At 38.8% G+C, this 23,033-nt stretch overlaps 1 protein-coding gene across 2 annotated transcripts in view; it reads right to left on the bottom strand.

Moving 5' to 3' along the window:
* nell2a (neural EGFL like 2a) overlaps window positions 1-23,033 on the bottom strand; it is a 130,199-nt gene that overhangs the window by 16,635 nt on the left and 90,531 nt on the right. For both annotated transcript variants that reach the window (XM_036132485.1, XM_012864190.3), the window contains exons 16-17: window positions 4,390-4,530; window positions 882-1,075 (exon numbers count right to left, since the gene is read on the bottom strand). In XM_036132485.1, coding sequence (XP_035988378.1) covers window positions 882-1,075; window positions 4,390-4,530 — 335 coding nt within the window. The remainder of the gene's footprint in view (window positions 1-881; window positions 1,076-4,389; window positions 4,531-23,033) is intronic.

Raw genomic sequence — 23,033 nt, 5'->3', positions numbered from 1 at the left:
AAAGAGGGAGGTGACATTTGCAGCTGATTGGCCCTGTGGTGCACGGCTTCAGTCATATGGAAAAACGAGCGGGTCTCCCTATTTTTGTTTAGACACCTAAAAAGTGGAGAACAGCATGATGTGCGTACAGTGCAAATTATAGAAAAGGGATAAGCACATAGATGTGATTAACCTATTTTTAAACAGTTATATACTACAGTCTTTTAAGGTCGCTGTAATTAAACCTTTACTTAAGAAACCTTCTCTTAGTCAAGATGCCTTAATAAGATACAGACCCATATCTAATCTTCCTTTGTTATCTATAATTCTTGAAAAAAATTAGTGTCTTAGGTTTTTCTGAACTACAGTCTGTACCAATATCCCTTTAAAAAATGAAACACAGAATATCAATATTTGTAACACCTGTTTAATTTATGTTTTCTTTGTTTTTATATATATATATATATATATATATATATATATATATATATATATATATATATATAATCACAACTACAGCTGAAGAAAGCCAGCTGCCTTTCTTGTCTTTTATCTGGCACTGTCTTTAAATCTACTCTCATTATTTGAGACCGAATAAAGATTTCGACCTTGCTCTTCATATTCTCAAGCTAATTCAATAATCAGTGTGAACTGTTCAATGGTTGCAAAGCAATACATTATTTCAGCAGCTATAGTCATAATAGTTTCATTTGTGCTGTGAAAAAAAAAAAAATCAATCTGATTGGATACAAGGTTATCCTACCCTCAGAACCCTACCAGCCCATGGCCCCATGCCTGCTGTGAACACATGTCCCATGCCTCCATCTGTCCGCCTGTTTAAGAAGCAACGTCTACCCCTATCTTTAAGCTCCCTTTGCTCTCCACCCTGCCCTCTTTATTACCTGGCAGGAGCACACTGAGCACCTGTCGCTGTCCAGCACCCAGATTTGCCCGCTGTGCTTGACCTTGTTGTCATGGATACAGTCGCCCGTGCAGTTATGCCCGTGGGGGCACCGACAGTCGTAGCCTCCCTCCAGGTTGAAGCACACTGTGTCGTTGGCGCAGGTGTTCCTCCCTGTCTTGCATTCATTAATATCTGCAGAGAGCACAAAGAGATGACATCATACATATTCTCTGTGCAGGTAAAGCTGTTGCTGTACACAAGAAGTTTGTAAAAAAAACAAACAAAAAAAAAAAACATTAGAAAGCAATTAACTCGGCTTTGATTCAGTAAAGCACCACAGACTCTTCAATTCTGCAGAGTGAGATAGCGATGTAACCCAGAAACCCACTTTGGTCAAACTCGGCCTTTGAGAGGCGCAGACAGGTTATTATTCATTTATTTTTTTATTTATTTCAGAGTGCTTTTAATGCGCGTTCCTTTCTTAGCCTATTCGGCTTCATCTGACAGCTAAGATGGGGTCAAAGAGTGGAGCAGCACCAGCACAATTGTTCCAGGCTTTGCTTCCATGTTACTGTTGATTGAGGGTTTCGCCTCTGACAGCCCAACATGTCTTCCGACACGCTGAATCAGAGAAAATGTAAAAAAAAAAAAAAAAAAAAAGCGAACGGCCTGCAGAAAGAAGAGAGACATTTTTGAGGGAAAGAAAAATTACACACCTCTCCAAGTAAATCCTATATTAAAAACCATCAAAAAAAGTAGGTAAAAAGTATTTTACCTACTCGATTCCAAAACTACATTATTGACACATCTCTGAAATTGAGACATAAAAACATTTTCTTAGTCATAAAACAAATCACCAATATGGCAAATGATCCGTTTTGACAGAAAGGTGATAAAATAACACAACATAATCTCTGAAACTTAATCCCACTTCAGAATCTCAACTATCCCTTTAACACATGCTTGAAATAGATCAACGGGTAAATTATGCTGCAAATTATTAAAACGGAAAAGCTAAACCAACTAAGATATGAATAGTGAAAGAGCTTGTTTTCTGGATCTTGTCAGACTAAGGCAGAACTGGAAAGAGAAGATGAAACATGTAACAGGCAGATGGGACCATAAGATCTGAACAGATGATGAAGAGGAGGGTTTTAGATAATAGTTATTGGAACTTGGCAAAGTTGGAAGTCAAATCTGGTTATATAAACAGGCGGAAATATCAGAAATTGTGTTGGTAAATCAACAGGTTTTCTGACAGTAATTCAGTTTAGAGCACAAGTAGCCTTCTGTTGCTGACAACAGAGTACAGTTTAATAAAAACTTTGTTCCCGATAGTTTGGCACTGTACGTTTGAAAAGAAAAACACTATAAATACAGATACTATAACTATAAAATATTAAGTTTTAGCAGCAGCAAGAACAGGAAGAATTTATTATGAATGTTTTTTTTTGCATATCTTTTTACTTCCATTTGGGTCTCTATCGCTTCACGAAACAGTTCAACTGCAACAAAAAAAATCACCCTGCCATTTTTGGCAATAACTAAATGCTTTGTTGGTGTCTGGAGCCAAAAACCTCCTTTATTACGTCACAATCGGCGTCCATTGCCCCTCCCCTAGCAACGCCAGCTGAGCCCAACCCTCCCCTAGTAACCCAAGCGGAAGAAGAAGAAGAAGAGTAGCATGTTTGGTCAGCTGGTTTTACTGATGTAAATCTGCAGATGATGGAGATGTAACTACGCAATGATTTGTCTTGTGTGTTTTGTATTGCTGTTTGGCATGAACATGGTTTCTAATTTAGCACAAGCTAACGGCAACGCTACTGATAGCCTAGGGTGACCAGATTTCCCCGATTGTGGGGAAAAAAATTTAGTTTTAGTCACCCTGTCCATGGCAAAAGCTGTCCCCAGACATTCCCCCGATGTAAGTGTTTGATGAATTATTTAAAAAAAATGTGTGTAGAGTGTTATTAAGGTAGTCGAGTAGCATGATGCGTATAACAATGGTAATATGTTATGCTATGGTAGCTCCGATCATGCTCCTGCTGCAGGAGGACTGAGTGGCGCCCCGGCTTTGAAAAACAAGAAACAAAGCATATTGCGAGCTTGTCACTATCGATGGAGAACTGTCCTGTGATAGTATGGTTTGAATTAAGCAATTTTTACTGATGCTTGATGATTGTCCTGGAGGCTCAACTTCTTCAGCTATTGGGCCTGAATAAGGATCAATGATGTATATTTGCTGGCGTCCATTTTCACCTGTGTAAACGGCGAGTGTAATCATTGAGTTGGGGGGCATGGGCAGCTACACCTTTTTTATATATGACATATATATGACAAAGCTCGAAAAACAGCTCATTCTGAATGGAGCTCAAAATGCGAAGCTGGGGAGGTGAAATCTCATTATCTGAGAAAAATGTTGTGCAAGAAATGTAATAAACATATTTTGTATAACCCATAGACCTATCCTAAATGTTTAAAGAAAGCATGATAGGTCGCCTTTAAAAAATAATTTAATCAAGAGTTCTTAGAAAAAGACCATCACTGTGAATATGAAGATCTCAAAGTACCACCATGCTGATGGGTTATTTTAAAACATCTAGAAAATAAAAGAGACTTTGTCAGTTTGCTGTGTTCTGCCTTCATGCAAAAAAGAAGGAGCAAGTATGTATGTGTCATATTTATACAGAGAAATTGAAAAAAAACAAAAAAACACAAAGGTGTCTTAGTTTTAACTGGTACAACTAGTAGTTTCTCGCCAGTGCTGTGAAAAAGAAAATCCAATATGGCTGCCATCTGTTAAAACAAAGTGCTGTTAATAGTTGGTATGCTCTTCTGAGAATTTATACTGCTGAAAAAAAATAAAGGGAACACTTAAACAACACAAAGTGTTCCCTTTATATTTTGAGCAGTATATATATCTTCTTGATTAAAATACAGTAGCTTGTGCATAAAATGCAATGAAATACACTTTTGTTACCTTGTACTGCCAAAAGCAGATAAGTGCACCACTGAGTACTGCAATCTAACTTAACCAAGTTTTGCCACTATTTTGCAGGCATCAAAACTGAATCTTGGTTAAGTTAGATTTGGCATAATTCTCAGATTAATTATCGGTTTTCTGATTTAAATATAAATAAGTACCAAAAGTACTCGCTGTGTGTGTGTGTTGTTTTAAGCCATTTGTGTTTGAAGCTTGGATATTTTATTTATTTATTTTTTTTGCTTGAAAAACAACCCGACTTTTGTTGTAACTTATTAGCTCCAAATCATTGGTATTTAATTTGAATTCACCTCGCAAATGTTTAATATCAAACTTTGTTCCTTTGAAAGCCACCACCAGCAGTCCATGTACCACCATATCGAGACCCTTGGAAGTAGATCATTTTATCCATTGTTGTTTAAAAATCTTTATGTTAATACCATAATGCCATTACACTGGTATTCGTATCTAATCATCCCGCACCAAACTTTTGAATATTTAATAAAGAAAAAGAGGAACTCACCTATGCACGATTCCCCGTTGGCGGAAAACAAGCCGTTGTCATGGTAGCCGTCACGGCACTCGCAGTGGTACCAGCCGGGCAAGTTGACACAAGTGGATTTACTATCGCACTCCACAAAGCCGTCCGCACACTCATCAATGTCTGAGGAGGGGAAGAGACAATAAGACACCCATGTACAGTCAATATAGGTCAGTTTCAGAATCAGCTTTTCAGAGGCAGGTATTGCGTCCGCCATTCTTTCCTCTTGGGCGTTTTCAACTCTGAGTGATTCATAATTAATAAAACAACTTGTCTTGCGTTTGAGAGCATGCAGCCCAAAGGCTTTATTGATCAAAGACAGTTCCAAAGCCAGCAGATGACATCTGTATCAATAAAAGATAGCAGGGAACAAAAAGAAAAAACTAAAAATAAGAAGCACATTCTTACATGGCAGAGCTGTAACCGTTTTATCATCTAAAATACTTCACCAGTAGGGTTGGGACAAAATGCAATGACACGCAGGTACAGTTTCCGTCGTTAGTGCGCTCTCTGTTTATTTTATGGAAGAAAACATGCGGGGTAAAAAAATGGCTCTGACATCGTTTTCCTTCAGCAACTGGGTGGCTTTCAATAGATGAAACTGTGTTTATTTTCATAGAACTGCACTCAGAAAAATCCTCATCTCTGCTTCTTCTTTCAACTCGTCTTTCTAGCAACACTGAGATTAAGCCTTCTCCTCCCCATATTTGTCTCCTCGTCATTCTGTCTTCGTCTCTTTCTTCTTGTTCTTTGTATCTCTTTTTCATACACTCGCTCTCCGTTCCGCTAACAACCAGCCGGCTTTAAACCCCTTCACTATTATAGTAGGCATCCCCGCAAACATTATCCAACAACTATGCAACCTCCTAACAATGAACATAACACACACACACACACGCACACACGTGCACACACACAGATTACTCTAATATTTCGGCTAACATTTAATTAAACCCGGGGCCAGACCCACGTGAAGGAGGGAACAAAGCCTGTTATTATGCAGCGGGGCTAAATATGTTAGCTTCCGACATGTGCCGTGATTAAATGTGTCTGCATGGCCGGTGATGGCTTTTTTATGATTGCGCATGATGCATGATGCTCTGCTCTCATTATGAAAATGGCAGCGTGCAGTGTATGACCTTCTTCACATCTGTACTGCAAAAGTATCCGCCGCACCCGCCCACCCTCGAGCAACTGACAGAAGGGCTCATGGTCCCCCACCACCCAGGCTGTAATAGGATTAAGATCTATTGGCTAATGAGCCCTCAGACTTTAAATAGAAATTCTGCTGCAGATTAACTGTTGATCAAAATGTCCTGCAGATTAGGGCTTTACAGTGCCCTGCAAAGGTGCCCGTACCCCTTCAGCTTGTTTACACCAAAATCGGAAATTGTGATATGCATTTATATTCAGCCCCCTTTGCTCTTATACCTCCAAATTGAATAGATTGCAAATAATTGTTTTATAATCCTCACAATTAGCAAATAGTGTCCACCTCTGCGTAGTTTAATACTGAAACCGCTGTTCTGGAAAGGCAGAAGTTTGTTAGAGAACATTAATGAACAAACCAGCATCAAGCTGACCGAGACATGGGGATAAAGTTGTTGAGGAGTTTAAAGCAGCAGCCACTAAATCTGACAGAGCAGGAGCCATTTTGCAAAGAGCAATGAACAAAAAAGGCCTCTAGATGTGCAAAGTTGTCAAATAAATACTCTTCACATTCCTCACAGCTTTATTCTCTCTTCTTACAGCCAGTTGCAAGCGCACAGCTTCATATGAAAAGTCCACTGCAAATAGCATAACTCTCCAAATTACACTGAATTCTCCCCGCCTCTGAAGAGATATATCCAATGCTCTTTGTTGCCTGTGAATGTCAGGGTGATAAAAAAACGAAACAAAAAAAAAAAACAAGTAGCTTTTTAAAAAGGGAGAAAATGCATGAGGTTGACTTGCCAGTATATGGAGAACTTCAAGCTGAAACTCAGCCTCAGCGTTTACTGCTGTATGAGGCAGTTCAAAGTACAGCTGTGCCCATCGGATGCTATTTATACCAGGCAGCGATGATGAAGTAAGTGGCTAAAAATATGCAAATGGGTTATTTTCAGCAGGTTTCATTCAGGTATTTAAGTGCTCCACTGTCTGGCGATAACAACAGAGGCTTACGCCGTCCACAAACGATTTGTCGCTTTCTCTTTTATCCATGCAAACCTGTCAGCCGCAATTAGGCCGCCATGCTGCTGTCAAATCAACTTTTCGAGTGCCGCCGCGTTGCAGGATGGAGAAACTCGCCTGCATGTTTGACACGGTAACACAGAGGCACAGCTGGGATAGAGCACGCCTAGCATAAAAAAAAAAAAAATCCTCCTTTTTTTATCCTCTTTTCCTAAATGAGAAGGGAAGATCGTAGTGATTAAATTATCAACAATGACAGTCAGACAAGGGCACTGCTGAGAGAAGCTGTCCTTGTAGAATCAAGAGGCTTTTGCTTTTGTTCCGTCATACACGGGGATGGCTTAGCAGTTTCACTTGTTAAATGATGCCTTTCTCCTCTCTGGGAGAATGAAACGACTACACAAACAAAATGAAATTGGTCTGTTTCTTTCTCCCGGAAAGGTCAGAAGCTAAGGCACAGCGGTTACCCTGGTGATGGAGAGACACGGAAATGACTGAGATACCTTGTGTATGCAGAGAGAATTGTAAGGAGGTGAGGAGGTCAAGGAAGATAGGGGAGGGGAAAAAAAGAAAGGAGGAGAAGGCAAAGAAAGACGGAGCAAGTGAGTACGAGATAGACTGCAATTATATTTCTCGTTATCCTGAGTGGCAGCCCAGAAACAAGAGCTCTATTAAGGCAACTCTCGAAGGACAAAGTGAAGGGGGGGGGGGGGGGGGGGAAAAAAAAGCATCCGGATTTCCCTCTGAGAGCTTCTGATGTCTGCTCGCTATGAAACCGCCTGCCTCCAGTTTTATTCATCCGCCGCCTTCACCTTCCCAGGTATTTCTTTTTCACTGCGTAGCTCAAAGCTGAAGCAGAAACAGCGGTGCTCTCATTATAACCTCTGGCAAACCCTTGCAGGGTGCTGTCTCTCTCAGCAGAAAAGGGCAAAATAAAGAGGTAGATTTGGCCTGACCTCTGTATGACCTTTTTTTTTTCATTGTCCATGCTCACGATAACGTCTTCACTTCATTCTACTTTCTTTTTTTTCAGTTCCTGATCTTTGACAAGTGTAGCTCGTTGCCTTTACCTCTCCCTGCGCCACTCCCCTTTCACTGTTCCTTTTCTTATTGTTACATCTGCAAACTAAACCCATGCACCAACATTGTTATTTCCGCCAAATACACATCTGCAACACAGTTACCTAATTGTAATGCCACTTCAGAATCCCTCCTATGTGGTTCACACACATAGTGATTGACTTCCTTCAGGCTTTTATTTCCGTTAATTGTGATGATTATAGCTTGTAGCTGGTGAAAATCAAAAATGTTGGTTTCTCAGAAAATTACAAAAGAACTAATATATATATATATATATATATATATATATATATATATATATATATATGTATATATATATATATATATATATATATATATAGAGAGAGAGAGAGAGAGAGAGAGAGAGAGAGAGAGACAGAGACAGAGACAGAGAGAGAGAGAGAGAGAGAGAGAGAGACAGAGAGCACCAGAGCAATAAAGTCCCAGATGCCTGCTATGGCCCAGATGTACTATAGCAGGCTATGGAAAGAGGCCCCAGAAACAATCCAGCATCTCACAGCAGGGTGTAAGATACTAGCAGGGAAGGAATACATTGAAAGCCATAACCAAGTGGCTGGTATATTGTACAGAAACATCTATTCAGAATATCAACTGGACACCCCCAGGTCAAACTGGGAGTCACCTCCCAAGGTGGTGGAGAATGATAGAGCTAAGATCCTTTGGGACTTCCAGATATGAACAGACAAAATGGTAATGGCCAACCAACCGGACATTGTGATCATTGAGAAGCAGCAGAGGACAGCAGTTATGATTGATGTGGTCATCCTGAGTCATGGAAACATCAGGGGAAAAAAGTAAAAGAATCTAGAGAAATACCAAGGGGTCAGGGAAGAACTAGAAAGAGTCTGGAAGGTGAAGACAACAGTCGTACCTGTGGTCATCGGAGCACTCAGGACAGTAACACCCACTCTGGAGAAGTGGCTCTAACAGATACCTGGAGAAACACCAGACATCTACGTCCAGAAGAGTGGGATCTTAGGAACAGCTAAGATCCTAAGAAGAACCCACAAGCTCCCAGGGCTCTGGTAGAGGACCCAAGCTTGAGAAATGGCGAGACACCCGGTCTTCTGAAAACTTTATGTACTGTACAGCGTCGGCTCCGATTCTTGGTCAGGATTTTTTTTTTTTATGAATTACAGCATCAACGTAGTGTGGCATGGAGGTCATCCACCTGTGGCTCTGCTAGGGGTTTTTAGGAAGCTCAGGTTGTTATAAACAATTTCATAAACCTTGTTGAAAGCAGGTTACATGTCTAACCAAATCATTACTGACTGTGACATTTTACACTAGACCTCATGCAGGTTGGATTCTGTTTCTCTACACCCTTCCTTTAGACTTTGGGACTCAGATTTGCAAATGAAATGCTACATTTACTGTCATCTGAAAAGAGGACTTTTGACCATTGAACATTCCAGTCTCTTTTTTCTTTAACCCAGCTAAAATACCTCTGACGATGTCTTTGAATCAAAGTGGCTTAACAACGAATGTGACAGCCGTAGTCCTTGTCCTCAGTATCTCTATGTCTGTGTGTAGGCTCTCTTGAGGTAATTCTTCTGCAGTGGAATGGCTTTTGCTCTCAAGGCTGTGGTTATCCCTGTGTCTTGTTCACTGTCTTCAACCACATTTTTACTTGCAGTTAACCTTCCATTAATGTGACTGGAAACAGCACTCTGTGGACACACTGTGGAGGGTGTCAATGAATAACAATTTGAGATCCTGAAAATATCTATCTATCTATCTATCTATCTATCTATCTATCTATCTATCTATCTATCTATCTATCTATATATATGATTCAATAACAATATATATCGATCGATAAACATGTGGTGTGACAGAAAAAATCAGGTCAGTAAAACGTTTGATAAAAGAACAGTTTTCCTTTTTTTTGCATTCTAGCCTATCATGTAGGTTAATACTACAGTCATTACATCCCCCCAACCAATCACAAACGCAGTCACAGAAATGCTCCGCCCCTTCAAAGAGATCAGAGAGCGCACGCTGTTTTTTCTTTGCTGTGCAGTTTTGGTAAAAAGTTGGTTGAATAAAGAGTTGGGAATAAATTCAGTGTTTGCAAGTTCTTTATCAAAAAATAGGTCGCTAAGCGACAGCATAAAATGGCCAGGGCTGTTCTTAAAATACTTTTCTTACATTTTTCGACAATTCTTAACGTCGATCAACATGGTTTCTATTTTATCGATATGTTTTTTTTTCTACATCATCCAGCCCTAACATATATTAGTAAACTATAATCAAAATAAACAGACATAAAGGCTTAAGATACATCATTTTGCATGATTTATATTTTCTTTACTGAAATACACTAGTATCCTTGAAAGACCTGCGTGTATTTTTCTTTGGAAGAAATATAATCTGCTTTAAGCTGAAGCTCCCTACTGATTTTACTGATGAGCCAACCTTTCATGTCAGATCAAGATAAAACTCCTGAGCCTTCAAGTTGATGGTAAAGTGCAAAAAAACAGAGATGCCTTTGTGATGCATGCTCTGATTCTGAGAGAGGAAATAAAGCCCAACGATCAGTGATTCACTGGGAAATCCGAGTCAAACCAAGCTTCACGCAGAGTTCCTGAAGATGAAACAGAAACTGAAATGCAAATCTATATCTGCAAGCACTTGAGTGGGAGAGTGGGTGAGTAATCAAGGGAAACTGGAAACAAGACTTGTGAACAATTCATGTCTGCAGGAACGCTCTGAATACACTCACTCCTTATGTAATTCTTCCCTTTTACAGAAAAACTCAGGGTGTGCAAATGGACGTTTTTAGTAAAAAAAAAATAAAACAGAGCAGGTCAGGTGGGATTTTCAAAGCACTGTGTTTTTCTTCTTGAAATTAAAGGTACAAACATGTTGCTTCCAGACTGCATAGTGAAAGGCTTTGACAGGCAGGATTTCAGGCTGGGGGCAAAGGTTAACGTTTCAATTTATCATGTGTGTATGAGAGTGGTGTATAATGAATAAAATTTATTAATACTGACTGGGAGAAACCTTTGAACGAGAATACAAACATTTTATGTCCATTCCAGAGATAATCCAAATAAGTTAAGGTTTTGAATTTTTTTTTTCATGGTACCATTCATTTTGTACTTGTTGGACATTTCAAGTTTAGGGAAAATACTGTTGCCTTGCAGCAAAAAGGTCCTGGGTTCAAATCCTAGACTGACGTCGTTCTGCTTGGAGCTTGCATGTTCTCCTTGTGTATGCGTGAGTTCTTCCGGGTACTCCTCCTTCCTCCCACAGTCCAAAAACATGACTGTTAGGTTAATCGGTAACTCTGCTGTTCATGGACAGCGCTTTGAATTGTCTTGTTACTGAAATGTACTATACGAATAACATTGCCATGTCTAAATTGCCCTAAGGTGTGTGCGTGTGTGTGTGTGTGTGTGTGTGTGTGTGTGTGTTCCTCCAGTGTGTCTCTGTCGCCTTGTTATGGACTGGAGACGGGTCCAGGGTGTACAGCACCTCTGCATGGAGCAGGTAAAGATAACGGGTGGATGAACATATAAAAGAGAAAGCTGCATTAATAACCCATTAAAGCTGCAGTAGAGCGCAGTGGCGGCTTAACCGTCTTAGGGCTCCAGGCAAACTTCTGCGAAGGGGCCCTGCTCCTAGTCTGCCCTGAGTGCCAGAGGTTCTGCAGGGCTTTGTGCTGCAGTATTGAGAACCAAGCAGTAGCACATCATTCTGCTATAGTCCATTCCCTGGGCTCTACAGCTAAAGAATCAGAGACGTGAGCCCATATTGTTCAATAATAAATCTGCATATAAGTCTGGAGGGAGCTGTCAATCACCGAGTAGCAGCGTTCACAATAAAAAATGTTGGATGCACCTTAGTCAGCAACGCTGCCGCACTGAATAGGAGGTGTGACTTTCTGCTCCTTCAGGAGGGGAGGGGAGCTAAAGTGGTTAAACTAGCCCTCAATCTCTCCTGGTTTTAATAAAAGATATGGACTATACCTTTAATATTTTGACATAGAAAATATGTTAATTGTACTAAATTTTGGTATAGCCATAAACACTTTACTGTAAATGATTGTGAATCAAAAAAACAAAAAACGTTCACAATAATTATACTTGGTCCACATTTTTTTGTTGAAGTGAAGAATGAAGAGACACAAATTTGTTCTTAAACTCAGAGGAGCACAGAAACAGCTATAAAGACGATTTTCTTAAATCTTAATCTAATAGTAAGAACCTAAAAACCATTTATTTATTTTACATGTGATGCAAGCTTTCTGAATATTTGACTAAAATTGATACTATAAATCTGTTTCTTCTTTTAATTAACCTGTTCTGTTTTACCGCATCTTTCCAGCCCTTCATTCCACTTATGAAGAAACTATTTTAATTTGGCCGGCCAGAAATAATAAATAAAACATTTCACAACAATGACTTGTTCTCCATTGAGCATGCAAGCCATTAGTACATCTTTACTATTAAACAAGTTTTAACTTTTAGGGTTTAAAACATAACATAGAGCCTCATCCTTTGTCCTGTTATCCGTATGAATATTTCAGTGTATGTATTACTTTGAGTAAAACTGTATCCTTGCTTAATTTATATATTACATTTTACATGTATTATTAAGGAAAAATAAAACAGTTAATGAATTAATGGTACATTTTTGATTAATTGCAATGATTTATTTCTTATTAATTCTGCATCTGCTGCATTCTTTAAACAACCCAGAGCTGCATGTTTACCATCAGCACAGAAAATATGAAGGAGAAGAGGGGAGGCTTACTTTTATACTCACTACTGTGTCCTACTGGCACCAATAAATTTGTTATACTTTCCTGGTTTATTGAGATACCTTTAGTCAGAAACACTTTTTTCTGACTAAAAGGCAGAATTTGACCAGCAAAAAGCAATGTGCTGATCTGCAGGAACCTTTTCATGTGTTTAGCAACTTTAGCAATAAATGCTTTGATTTTTACTGAACCAAGGACTACGTAGCTAAACTGAACAAACTTAAACTCTATAATATGGATCCAAGGACCAGATATTTTTTCTGGTCATGATAAAGATCCATCCAGAAGCTCCCAGAGAGGGTTCCTACTGGTTTCTATCATAGCCAGAGCTTTTACCTCTATCTGCAGCTCTGGTGAAAACCCCTCTGCCGTGGCTGTAGCTGATTTTAATGATTTGGGTTCCTTGCGGCGTCCGCACATTATTCGGTGTGAGCCTGGGGTAAAGTCCGTAGCTCTCCGTGTGCATAGTTAACCAGCTGTGGTGCTGCGGTGCTGTGTATTGCGCAATTGCATTTTTTTTTTCTGTCTTCTTTTTCTTTTGACTCACTGTCAGTTTATGGTGGAGCACTTAGTAACTATATAGAATGCTATAGAAACCTTTCTGATTGTTCTGAAATAAAAATAGTTAAATCTAGAGACATTTTGGGGCTTAATGCATGTGTTTGACAGACATCTAAAAGTCTTCTTCCGTCAGCTCCTGGGCTCTTCAGAAAATATCGGGGGCTTCAACCAATTTCGGTGTTGTTCGAATATAGTTTTTCTCCTATTTTGCCACTACAGTAAGTCAGCCTCTGGTAGAGAGCCTTGAGAAAACTGTAAACTGTGGTCTGAAAGTTTAAACAAGCATTTAATAGAAATGCCTTCCCCTCGCTCTCTGCTGTGCTACAGCTTTCCCCCCACAGCGGAGCCTGCCGTGCTGCGCCCGTGTTTAACTGTCTTTGTTTTCGGAGCAGGTGCCACTCAACCAATTGCCAGTTTTCCCACAAAGCAGGTTGTTTCTCCACAGTTTCTCCCCACAACGGCAGTTTCCTGGTGATCTGGAGAATGAATGACTGTAGCGTTGCGCAGGGGACTGGGTGTGAGCAACACGTACACAAGAGTGACTGACACTGCTAACAACCAATCAGAACCAGATATTCCTTCTGGATCTGACTGTTTTGAATTGGGAGCGCTGCACTTCTGCAAATGGCAGTAGGAGCACTCGGAGGAGCCAGAGATTATGCATCTCAAATTTTACTGTCAGGACATTAAGAAATATATGTAAATAATACATATAAAAGTTACCTCCTACAGCTTTAAAGACCCTAAAAAAAGAGCGCACAGACACTGCTTCCCATTCCTTCACTGGTCTTTGATTATCTTTTGCTCATTTTGTTCATTTTCCTTAGGATGGTTTTTATTGCCAGGGGGAGGCAGCTTTGTTCAGCAAAAACAACTCAAACAAGTCCAAAGTTTGGCTGTGTAAAGTACTTTCATTTAGACAGCAGTCCGGGTAATCTCAGCTTGGAGAGACAGGAAGAAGTTCTGATAAGGGATCCATGCTAGGGGCTAAATGCAGGGTGAATGTTCATCCCTAAAAACAACTACAACTAAATTCCCTCTCTCAGGTTGTCACATGTCACATGTTCTCACCTTGCTAACCTGTTCTGCTTTTGGTGCCATGGTAACTGCTAAAATATCCTTTCATCGTTTGAGCCCATAGTCTCAACTTTATTATGTCTTTGACATAATTACTCAGTTCTGTTAAGTTGCAGTAGGTTGGAATCTGGAACCATTTAAGCAACCTCAGCATGTAGTTAGCACAGCAACAGGGGTGCTGTTAAGTAGAAAAAACAGGGACATGCAATTTTGAAAATGGGTAGAAATTGCATGGATTAAAACTACCTAATGCAGCATTTTCTCAAAAGCAATGAAAATGTGTGTTTTAGTTGTTAACAATTTGCTTCTGAATTTACCTAGCTTCGAGTAGGGATTAAACTGACTGTAATTAAAACTTTTGATCTGACTGCTGTCCACTGCATGTAAGATACTGACTACTCGTAGCTACCGCAAACAATCCAACTTCAAATAAATAAACAAATACAAATGAGCTACGTGGAATTGTCAACTGTAATGCTGGTCAGCAAAAGTTAGAAACTGACACTTTAAAAGCTGGGCTATTTTTAATTTTTTTTTCAGGACAATCAACTTTAGGTGGGATTTTTTTGTTTAGCATATCTGTTTCAGCATACTCAACAGCTGTACTTTTAAAACCAGGTCTTTCATTGTAAAAGTCTTCAGAGCGGTGTAACTATCCTGTGTGCAGCGTTGTTTACTGCACACTAGCGTCTACAGCATCAACCTATCCCTGGGAGACGTGTCATTTAGGCAAAAGCAGCAGGTTGCTCCCAGCTAAATGATAGCTCTGGCCATTAGCAGGTCCTAATTAAGACACACTAATTATAGCTGATGGAGTGAGCGCTTTGCAGAGCCGTCTCTAAATAAATAATGAATATGTAATCATCGTGGTTAAACAAGCCACTTGAGCTTAAACAGTCACAGGCCTGCAGGCCTAGTGTGTAAACCTTGGCGCAAAGGAGGGACAGCTGCAGTAACGCATCATGGGAGCTGTCAAGGAGCGGAAAAAAAATGAATTTGGTTTTAATTATTCACTATCTGAGCCTGAGTGCTGGGTGGGATGGGCCCAGGGGAGATTTGGGCTGTGATGAAAGTGTGATGCTATGCTTTTGTGAGTTATTCTGAGTATATACACTGTGGCCTTTGCTCTTTGAAATTATGCAACATGAACAGCTTTGATACCTGTTAGCCGTCTGCTGCTTTGTGCTACTTAGCCATATCTTACCCCTATTTCCCACAGACACATGTAATCTGTGTCCAAGTGAAATATATGGATCTGTTCAAGTTGTACTCCAGTTGATAGTGGCTTTGACACGTCAGGATGTTTGTTTGTTTTTTTATATATATTTAAAGTGGGATCCTCCTTTTTTATTGTTTTTATTTAATACTCCTTTCTTTATTCCTAATCTTTAAGAAGACATAAGTTATAATATTTAAGAAACAGATATCCTAACATTCTTGAAAGTAAGAAACATGAATAAATTGCAATTAGCATTCGCATTATGGTATTTTGTTAATCACAAGTAATTAACAAAGTAATTTTCTAACACATAACTCCCAGCTTTTAAAATGTACACCTTTCTGAAATGGAACTGTACCACCTATACTGGATAGTGATGTGTTTTCTGTAACTTAAGACAGCAACTACCTATTGTTGCAAACAGAAAGAAGATTGTTTTATCAGCAACAAATATCTTTCTGTGAAAATGTCAAATTGATCTGCGACCCCTGACTGGCAGATGACAAGGCCAAGTGGGAGCAAATTTTGAACTACCAACGTTGCCGAACCTTTATTAATCCATTTAAATAGTACACAACAGAATGTTTACTGCATTTTTGCACCATATTATTTTGCACTGCACTGAACTTTTTCATTTTAATGCCTTTTGCACCATTATTTTTACACCATAAACATGGTGGGACATTTTTTTTGCACTTTTTAAAAAAAAAAAATGTTTTTCTCCTGCATTGTTCTGATCACTGCTGCACTTTATATTGTAATGTTGTCTTTCTCCTACTGCAATCTTATTACACTGTCGTAAGCTAAATGCAACGCAATTTTGTTTTGTATACACTCTGTGCATACAAAATGACAATAAAGTTTGTTTAGGTCTAAGTTTAAATGTAAAACGAACAGAATGGCTCATTCTACATTAGGGTTTCACATAATGCATGGCTCACTAATATGTAGCAGGCTCATCTGAATCCAGGCCTGAAGCAGGAATCTCACTTGTCTAGAATCTTTCTTCTTAATAACAACTTTTGTCACAAATTATCATCCTGTGCTGTGAGGAATTATTGGTAAACCTTTCTTTCCTTCACATTTTTGGCATATTTTGGACACGATAATGAATCTACTTTATAAGCTACCAGCCCGAAGACAACTGAGAAGGCAAAGTTGGAAATATGATGATGTATACACTTTAATGTTTATCAGGTCTAAGAACCGTTGATTGCCCTCGGCTTTTTAGTCCTCTGTACTTATCTCTTTACTTCTCTGACATCACGGTTTTACCCATAAGAATCTTGCTCATTGTCTTATCCAGTCCCATCCTAATCCTCATTTTGATTGCTGCTTTTCTGCGTCCATTTATACACGTTATCATAAATCACCTTCTTCTTGCAGCCTTTTGCTCTCCGCTCCTCTCATGTGACATGATATCACCCGATAATTAAATACCCCATCCGCTTTTGTTCAATTCATCTGTCACACACATCTTCCCCAAACTAATTTTCCTCCACTTTCCATCTCTCCATTCTTTTCATTTCCCAACACGATACTCGGATTTTATACTGAAGAGAAGCAGAACCAAAACACACGTAAAAGCTTTAATTGTGAATACTGTCTCTGGTGAAAAATCTAAAACAATAGGAACGCAGTGTAGACATGTTGTAAGTCTCTTTAGAGGAGCATCGCTTTGGAAGGAGCTGAGTAGTCGTAAAGAGTCATAAGTTGGGAAACAGACTTTTTCCTTGTAATATAACACCAATTTATAGTTTAGGTGTAAAACACTACAGCTCCTTGTTGGTGCTCTTGAACATAACTCTCCAAAAGCACGTAGGAGGCACAAATTAAATTGGGTCATTAACGTTGAGCATAAAAATCTTTCATCTCTTTCTCCTTGTCCTTAAAAAACTCTGTTGATGCTAAACTGGACTCTGCCTGATTCAATGCCACTGAATCAAAGTGGCCACAAGAACCCGGGACTGCGGATGAAATGAAAGATGAAAGGGAGAGGTGTGCCATCTCAGCATCTAATCAACTAAAACCTCTCTTCTCAGCAGTCCACGGTGTCCTTTGAAAAAAAAAAAAAAAAACTAGCAAGAAGCTAACCAAGGACAGCTGAGATGGTCATTAGTTACAGAGCTGACAGCGTGGTGACGGAGAGTTCTAACTGTTGCCCAGGCATCCTAATAAGCTTAGTGGGAGCTGAAAGGAGAAGATAATGAGCTGAAAATAAGAAAAATACAATGGCTCGTGCTGCATTCGTCTCACAGGACAAGTTCAGCTATTCAGTCAACAAACACACGTCTGAGGCTTGATGAAGCAGCAGGGGTTCACAGATGTTCACGTCCAATTATGTAACGCAAAGGCATTTCAATGTTTAAGTAGTTCAGTCCTTCAACCTGATTCTCTACAAGCATCCCACGGATGAAACATTTTAATTTTATTTAGTTGCAGAGATTCACAGCATAGCTGGGATGATCTGTCAAAGGGACAACTATTAGGCGCCAACTTCACAAATCTGGCCTTTACAAAAGAGTGACAAGAGGCAACCTATGTTGAACCAAAGCTTTTAGGGAGGGTTTAAAGTTCGCCACAAGCCAAGTACGTGAAACACGTGCAAGAAAGTTCCTGTGTCAGATGACACCAAAATGTTATTTTTTGGCTTGCAGGCTGAACAATTTGTGCGGGGGAAAACGAACTGCGCATCAACCAGAACACACCATCACCACCGCCAGCATGGGAAGATAGATGGAGCTAAATACAAGGAAATCCGGAAGAGAAACCTGCGAGAGCAGGGATCAGCAACCTTTGCAGTCCAGAGAGCCATTTTTCTCCTCGCTCCTTCTGGATAAAATTTGTCTTTAGCTGCAGGACCTACCATATAAATACGTTTTAAGGTTGAAGTACAGACATTTTCAGATTTTGGCGCATTGAAAAACATCCAACGTACTGCGCATTTCACTTGTTCTTTAATTAAGCACACTCTTCATCAATATTACAACAGTTGTTGTCACATCATGCATGAAGTAAACAGAGTCCATACAACCTGTGATGTTACTTTTTGAGATTAAAATATGAACTCCATCTCACACAACAGCAATCATGCTTCTCTCATAAGGGGAGCAGGGGGCATACTTGTGACATTGCTATCATTGAGTCAAGCCGTCTGAAAGAGACGACGCACGATAATGACTGTTACACATGTGCTAGAGGCTGAAAAAGACTTAAAACTGAGGTTCACCTTCCAGCAACCCAACAACCCCAAACATGGAACCAGAGTTACTGTATAAGGTAGGGTTACACCATATCCATGTGTTATGGATATGGTTAGAGAATATGTGGAAGAATGCAATCCAATCTGTCTGAGATTGAGCTAGTTGCAAAGAAGAATGGATTCAAATTTAGACGTGCAAAGCTGAAATAGACTTAGGGGATGCAGCTGGAAGCAGTTTCACAAAGGAACTGACTCAATGGGCTGAACACATATACATATCAAACTTGATTTGTTATTGTGAACAACTTTGGAACAAAAAGTAATTTTCATTCCACTCCAAAGTGGTGGTTCTGGTAAATGCCATAAAATCCCAGTTATACAACAACAACAAAAAAAAAAAAAACGAATCTAAAAAAAAAAAAAACGCAAGCTCCACACTTTGTGACAAAGCAAACAAACTATAGTTTAAATACCTGGTTTTGTTATTTTTCTTTATTTCGTTTGTGGGTTCATCAACTCCATGGCTTGATTTTGTAATTATATCTTGACATTCAAGTGTCAGTCATTTACTATCTGAATGTCCATAATATATTTAGCCTGTTAGATGGCTTCTAACTGTCCTTACAATTAATGGGGATTTTTTGTGGCTAAGATATTATACCTCATAGAGAGTGGAGGGAACACTGTGTAATGGTAAATGTGGTTTAATTATGTGTTATGATGAGGGCTGTCAGTTTTAATGCGTTATTAACGCGTTAACTTTGTTAGACCATAACACCGACATTTTTGTTTGATGCGCATTTTTCCCCCGCAGCGCTCTCCGGACTTTTTTTTTTTTTTTTCGTAGTTCCAAGAACGCTAGAGACTGTAGAATTAACAGACCCGCGCTCACTGTTGCCAAGTCCGCTTATTTCATGCACCTCTGGGCTTCTTTTTTCTAAAGTCGCTTGTAAATTTCATGCGTTGCGGGTTGCAGTTTTTTGGGCTTGTTTCTGAAAGTGAATTTGCTTATTTGGGCTCTAAAATAAGTGACGATAAACAGGAGTTATTAAGAGACCTACTTGCACTACAGACATTTCGAGTATAACCAGCTGAAATATCCCTCCGCCTCACTACGTGCTGGAGTGCATCCTGACATTGGAGCCGAGGGAGTAAAGGCAGGAGCAGCTCTGCCCGTATTTTCTGCAGTTTACAGCTGCAATAACCGGTGATAACTGCTGAAAGTAGATCACCAGATCACCATTTCGAGCAGAGATTGGTTCTGAAGATGAGTTTTCACACCCCAACCCATAAACCATACTTTAATGCTTATTAATTTGTTGTCTTTGTATTTGACAAACTAAGGCTGAATCACGTTGCCAAATGAAGTACCTGGAGTTACAGTGTCAGCACATGAAGCTGTGCTAAACTGTTTTCTTCCAAGGGTATTAAGCTCCTGCCCCAGCTGCAAGCAAAGTGTAAGACTCTGGAATGACCTGGACATTTTAAACCTTTTTCCAGGCTTAAAAACAACTATGTCAATGTGGATATAAACAGCATGCAAAAATATACAAAGAAATTATTGTTGTTGGTGTGAAAGCTCAGGATTAGATGTGTGTGTGTGTGAGAGTGAAAAAATTAATAAAACTTGTGACTTTATTAAAATGTAAAATTAGAATTATTTTATATGTAAATGCTTATTACCATGTCTATCTTTGTTTAAGAGGCAAAAAAAAATATTTTGGCATACAATATTTATTTATTTACACATTTGTTTAAACATTGTGTAAACATTAGGGCGTTATGATTATTGATTTTTCCATTATTGGCCAGAGTTTAACATTTTATGGCACCAGGATGTTTTCATTCTAATTCTGAAAAGTGCTTCAAAAATAAAAAAAATAAAAAAAAATTATACAAGCAAGTGTAATTTATTGCAAAATTGCATATTAAAATGGCCAAAGGTTCTCGCCCAGTGAACCGCGACCCCATGAGGGATTAAGCGGTTTGGAAAATGGATGGATGGATGGAAAATGGCCAAATAGGCTTTTACACTTTCAGAAATAAAAAGATAAAATATTAATTTGCGATTAATCTCGTAAACTTTTGAAATTATGCGATTAATCGCGATTAAATTTTTTAATCGTTTGACCGCACTAGTTATTATAATCCATTTCATCACAGTTTTCAGTGATAAACATTACATATTTTTTATATTGTAAAACACTAATTTAAGCAGTAATAGACAAAATAACTTATTGTTTAGCAGACTGTTCTCTACATGTATGGAGACAATTTTGGTCCATTATTGTTGCAAGCAAAGAACACGTTTTGGAAAAAAAGTTTAGTAAACCGAACAAAAAAAAGCAAACTAGACATTAAATTTTGAAAAACGTCTTCATAAAAAAAGGATTTGAGAGTAACCTTGGTGTTTTCTCAAAAAAATGTGTTAGAATTTTTAAATGTTTTCATTTTTTATGTTTTGAAATTTCAGTTTTTCAAATCTCTCTTGTTCAGATTGAGATTTACAGATTGCATGGACGTTGCTAATGTCCATGCAGACCAATCAAAATAGCCCTTCACTCCTAACTCAAGAGGAAAGCCCGTCCCTAGAAGGGAAGAGAATGTGATCTGTAAAATGTGGTCGGAAAAGAGGCAATTTGTAAAATTGGTAAAAGAAAATTTTGAAAAAATTTGTTTTTGAAAATATTAAATTTGTAAATAAAATCTAGATATATTTTGAAAAAAATTAATCTGAGAAAACACCAAAGTTCCTCTCAAAACCTTTTTTGATTAAAAAGTTTATCAAAGTTTAATTTCTGGATTCCATCTCCATCATGTGATCTTTGCTTGCAACAACAATGGAACAAAATTCACTCCATATACAAAAAGTATTTGATAAAAAATTTAGAGAACACAAGATGTCCAAGAACAGTGGATTTAGGGTCAAGTTTGTTTTGTTAACAGAAACTTACCAAAAACTATTTAAACAAAACATAAAAGCTACCTTCTTCTTTCAATAATGTATGAATACAAATTAGGTATAATCTGTATAATATTCATTTAGAATAAAAATTTAAATTGCTATACAAAATCAGGGCAGAAAAAATAAATAAATTTGATGCCAAACATTTCTTTTCTAAATTGGATTTTAAAAAAGGCTGGTTATTTAATATCAAATTATTTGAAGACTGAATAAAGAAACCATGAAATAAAGAGTCAATGCCAATCATTATACAACAGAACATTCACAAAATCCTTGAACGTCTTTTTCAGTGTTTGGTCTTCAGCTCTTCAGCTTAAGACAAGTTTGCAAAAGTATTCCATTCCTTTGTTCATAAATGTAGAGTTTATTTAGCGTTTAGAGAGAAAATGCATCCAAGGGTAGGGCAAGGGTCTGTAGCATCTTCATCATATAATGCAATAACATTATCTTTTTCTCCGTTAGAATAAAACAAACTCCCATTTTCAGTGGCTGCACAGAGCTATCTTGGGGATTGATGTGCAACCATGAAATCAGATTTCGCACTACACAATTGTTATTCTACCTTGATTAGAGATTTCAAAACGTCAAAAATGTGAAAAATTGTACAGTTTTTCTTAATTGCTTAAACACTAAAGCCTATTGACTGAACTGAATGCTCAGTGCCCTGAACCCATTTACTGGAACAGTCTGCCTTTTGTCAGAACCTTAAGCACTTTCCACCCAGTTCGACACAACTTGCACGCATATTTTCACCCACTCAAAAACATCTTGCACTGTGATGAGCTTAGACTGCATTATGGTAAACAAACTGTCATTGCTGTCTATGAAATATGTCTTTCTTTCTGTACCACTTACTTATAAAGCTATATGTATTTTTCCATGGAGTGTTTGAACTGGATTCCTTAGAATGATCGCATGAATACATTTATAACGATGATGCTGGGTTTAATCTGACCAAAAGGAGGAGAGGCCAGAATGGGATTTGACTAAGAGCCATCATTCCTGTCCCTGCAAGTGCCATGGCAATGTGGTGTTATGTTCTGCCATCAGCAATCATGGGCTTCTCCACCGTCGAGCCACATTAGCGCCATACAGCACTTAACATGTCCTGACATTTGTAAGAGATGGAGATATTGTGTTAGGGCATCAGCAGCAGGATCATGACCAGAACAGGCATCCTGGATATGTCACTGTGTGGGAAAATGTGAGTTTTCACTGTGCCATCGAGGTCAGAGAGCGGTCCAATATCAACTAAGAATTCCTGAATGTTTTCCACCCAACATATTCACCTTTCCTCAACCCAACGCAGGAGCTCTTCTCTGCGTGGCTTTGGAGGGTTTATGACTGCCAACCCTACAGCAGGGTAATCTCTTGCAGGCCATGGATCTGGGTCGTAATGACATAGATGTGGAGTTACTCCCCATGCTTCCTGGCCAGGTAGAATTTGGCCAGTGAAATAGACAAAGTCCCGTGGCCTGACCCAGCACACTGACATGATGCTGTAGAGCACACACTGTATGAACTTTAGTGGTTGTAAATGTATTTCTAGACAAAAAAAAGA

The sequence above is a fragment of the Fundulus heteroclitus genome, unplaced genomic scaffold (genome assembly GCF_011125445.2).
Source record: "Fundulus heteroclitus isolate FHET01 unplaced genomic scaffold, MU-UCD_Fhet_4.1 scaffold_52, whole genome shotgun sequence".
Lineage (NCBI taxonomy): Eukaryota > Metazoa > Chordata > Actinopteri > Cyprinodontiformes > Fundulidae > Fundulus > Fundulus heteroclitus.
The sequence above is the reverse complement of the archived record's forward strand: the minus strand, read 5'-3'. Positions and strand labels throughout refer to the sequence as shown.